The sequence below is a fragment of the Otolemur garnettii genome, unplaced genomic scaffold, assembly GCF_000181295.1.
Source record: "Otolemur garnettii isolate 467f Iridium unplaced genomic scaffold, OtoGar3 scaffold00058, whole genome shotgun sequence".
Classification (NCBI taxonomy): Eukaryota; Metazoa; Chordata; class Mammalia; order Primates; family Galagidae; genus Otolemur; species Otolemur garnettii.
In genome coordinates, this window is record NW_003852453.1 from 10848747 (window position 1) to 10850204 (window position 1458).

A 1458-nucleotide genomic window follows, 5' to 3' on the forward strand; every position below is an offset into this window, starting at 1 on the left:
ACCTTACGGACACTAGGGAGCACATAAGGCTTTCCGTTATCATCCCGGTAGGCACCAACTCCCAGATTCATCTTTTTGCTATTGGTGTCTCTCTTAAAGGCTTCAGTGACTCCCAGGATGGGATCAGGGGGTCCCATCTCCACATGGGCCCACCAGGAGCTGAAATGAGAAATATGAGTTCACTCGCCTTAGCTAGATCCTTATGGCCAGAGATGCCTGAGCTTCCAAAAATTCATTTCAATAAGTATTTACAAGTCTATTATGACAGGGTACAGCAATAGGAACCAATAACCCAATAATGCAAAAGACTTCAAAGCATTTCCTGGGAGAGTGGAAAAGACCAATAATTCTTTTTTTTTTTTTGCAGTTTCTGGCCGGGACTGGGCTGGCACCTTACTCCTTTGAGCCACAGGCCCCGCCCTAGACCAATAATTTTGATACAAATGCAACATGAAGCTGATGGGGGCACCAAATTATCCTGGGGAAGACAGAGGGCAAATGCAGGCTTTCAAAGCAGTCTAAATCTGACCTGAATTCCCATGCAAAAAATAGTTCAGTTAATTTGGCAGTGAGAAATGAGAGTGGTAAAAGCTGAGACATTTAAGGAAGGGCCATTAAGAGCATAATTTGGAAAGGTTGTTAAATATACAAGTTCTTGGGTCCTACCTGGCATGTAGTGAAACTTGAAGAATTATTAAAGTTGTTTTTTGGGGTGTGTGTGGGAGATGGTGATTAGGTGAAAGTAGTGAACATGAATGGACTTAAATTCTGTACAGCCCACCTGGTTATAGTGTGGAGTGCTACTGTATGCAGGGAGGTAAGAATAGATGCAGAAGGATCATGAAGAAGCTGGTTTGGTACCCAACAGAATAGATAAAGTAATGAGGACATGTACCAGGGTGGGGTAGCAGGGGTGGAGGAGGAAAGAGGTGCTAGGTATTTAGGAATAAAAATTAGCAGAACTAGTTAAAAGGTTTGATAATATTCATCATTTTATATTTGTATGAGTCATGATTTTACCTTAAAAACAAGACAACTATCCTTTAACAGTCTTGGAGGTGATCCATTGATGCACAGGGATGTCACTTGACTGGGCCAGGGGAATTGTGCTGTTGGAGAAGGACATCCCATCTTTCTTTAGATTGCAAAGTCAATGCCAGGAGGCAACGGAAATTTAAATGGTTGTTCTAGTTTGTTCCCCATCCTCTACTGATTTGGTTTTACTTATGGACAATAAGCTGGTTCCCACTGGTGGCAGCTTTTAGTTTACTTATGGACAATAAGCTGGTCCCCATTGGTGGCAGCAAGGACTATGACTCTGGTTTTTTGCTGTAACTATTGGGCACTTTGAAGGATGGCAGAGATCTGTTCTCTCCTGAGTGAGAGACAACAGAGAATCTGGCTTAAGCTTTTTGTTCATTTGCCTTTGTTTATTTGGAGCTTAAATCAATTAAGAGT

At 42.0% G+C, this 1458-nt stretch overlaps 1 protein-coding gene across 1 annotated transcript in view; it reads right to left on the bottom strand.

Moving 5' to 3' along the window:
- Nucleotides 1–1458, bottom strand: part of GOT2 (glutamic-oxaloacetic transaminase 2) — a 28474-nt gene that overhangs the window by 16917 nt on the left and 10099 nt on the right. Inside the window, exon 2 of the mRNA XM_003792593.3 lies at nucleotides 3–159. Coding sequence (XP_003792641.1) covers nucleotides 3–159 — 157 coding nt within the window. The remainder of the gene's footprint in view (nucleotides 1–2; nucleotides 160–1458) is intronic.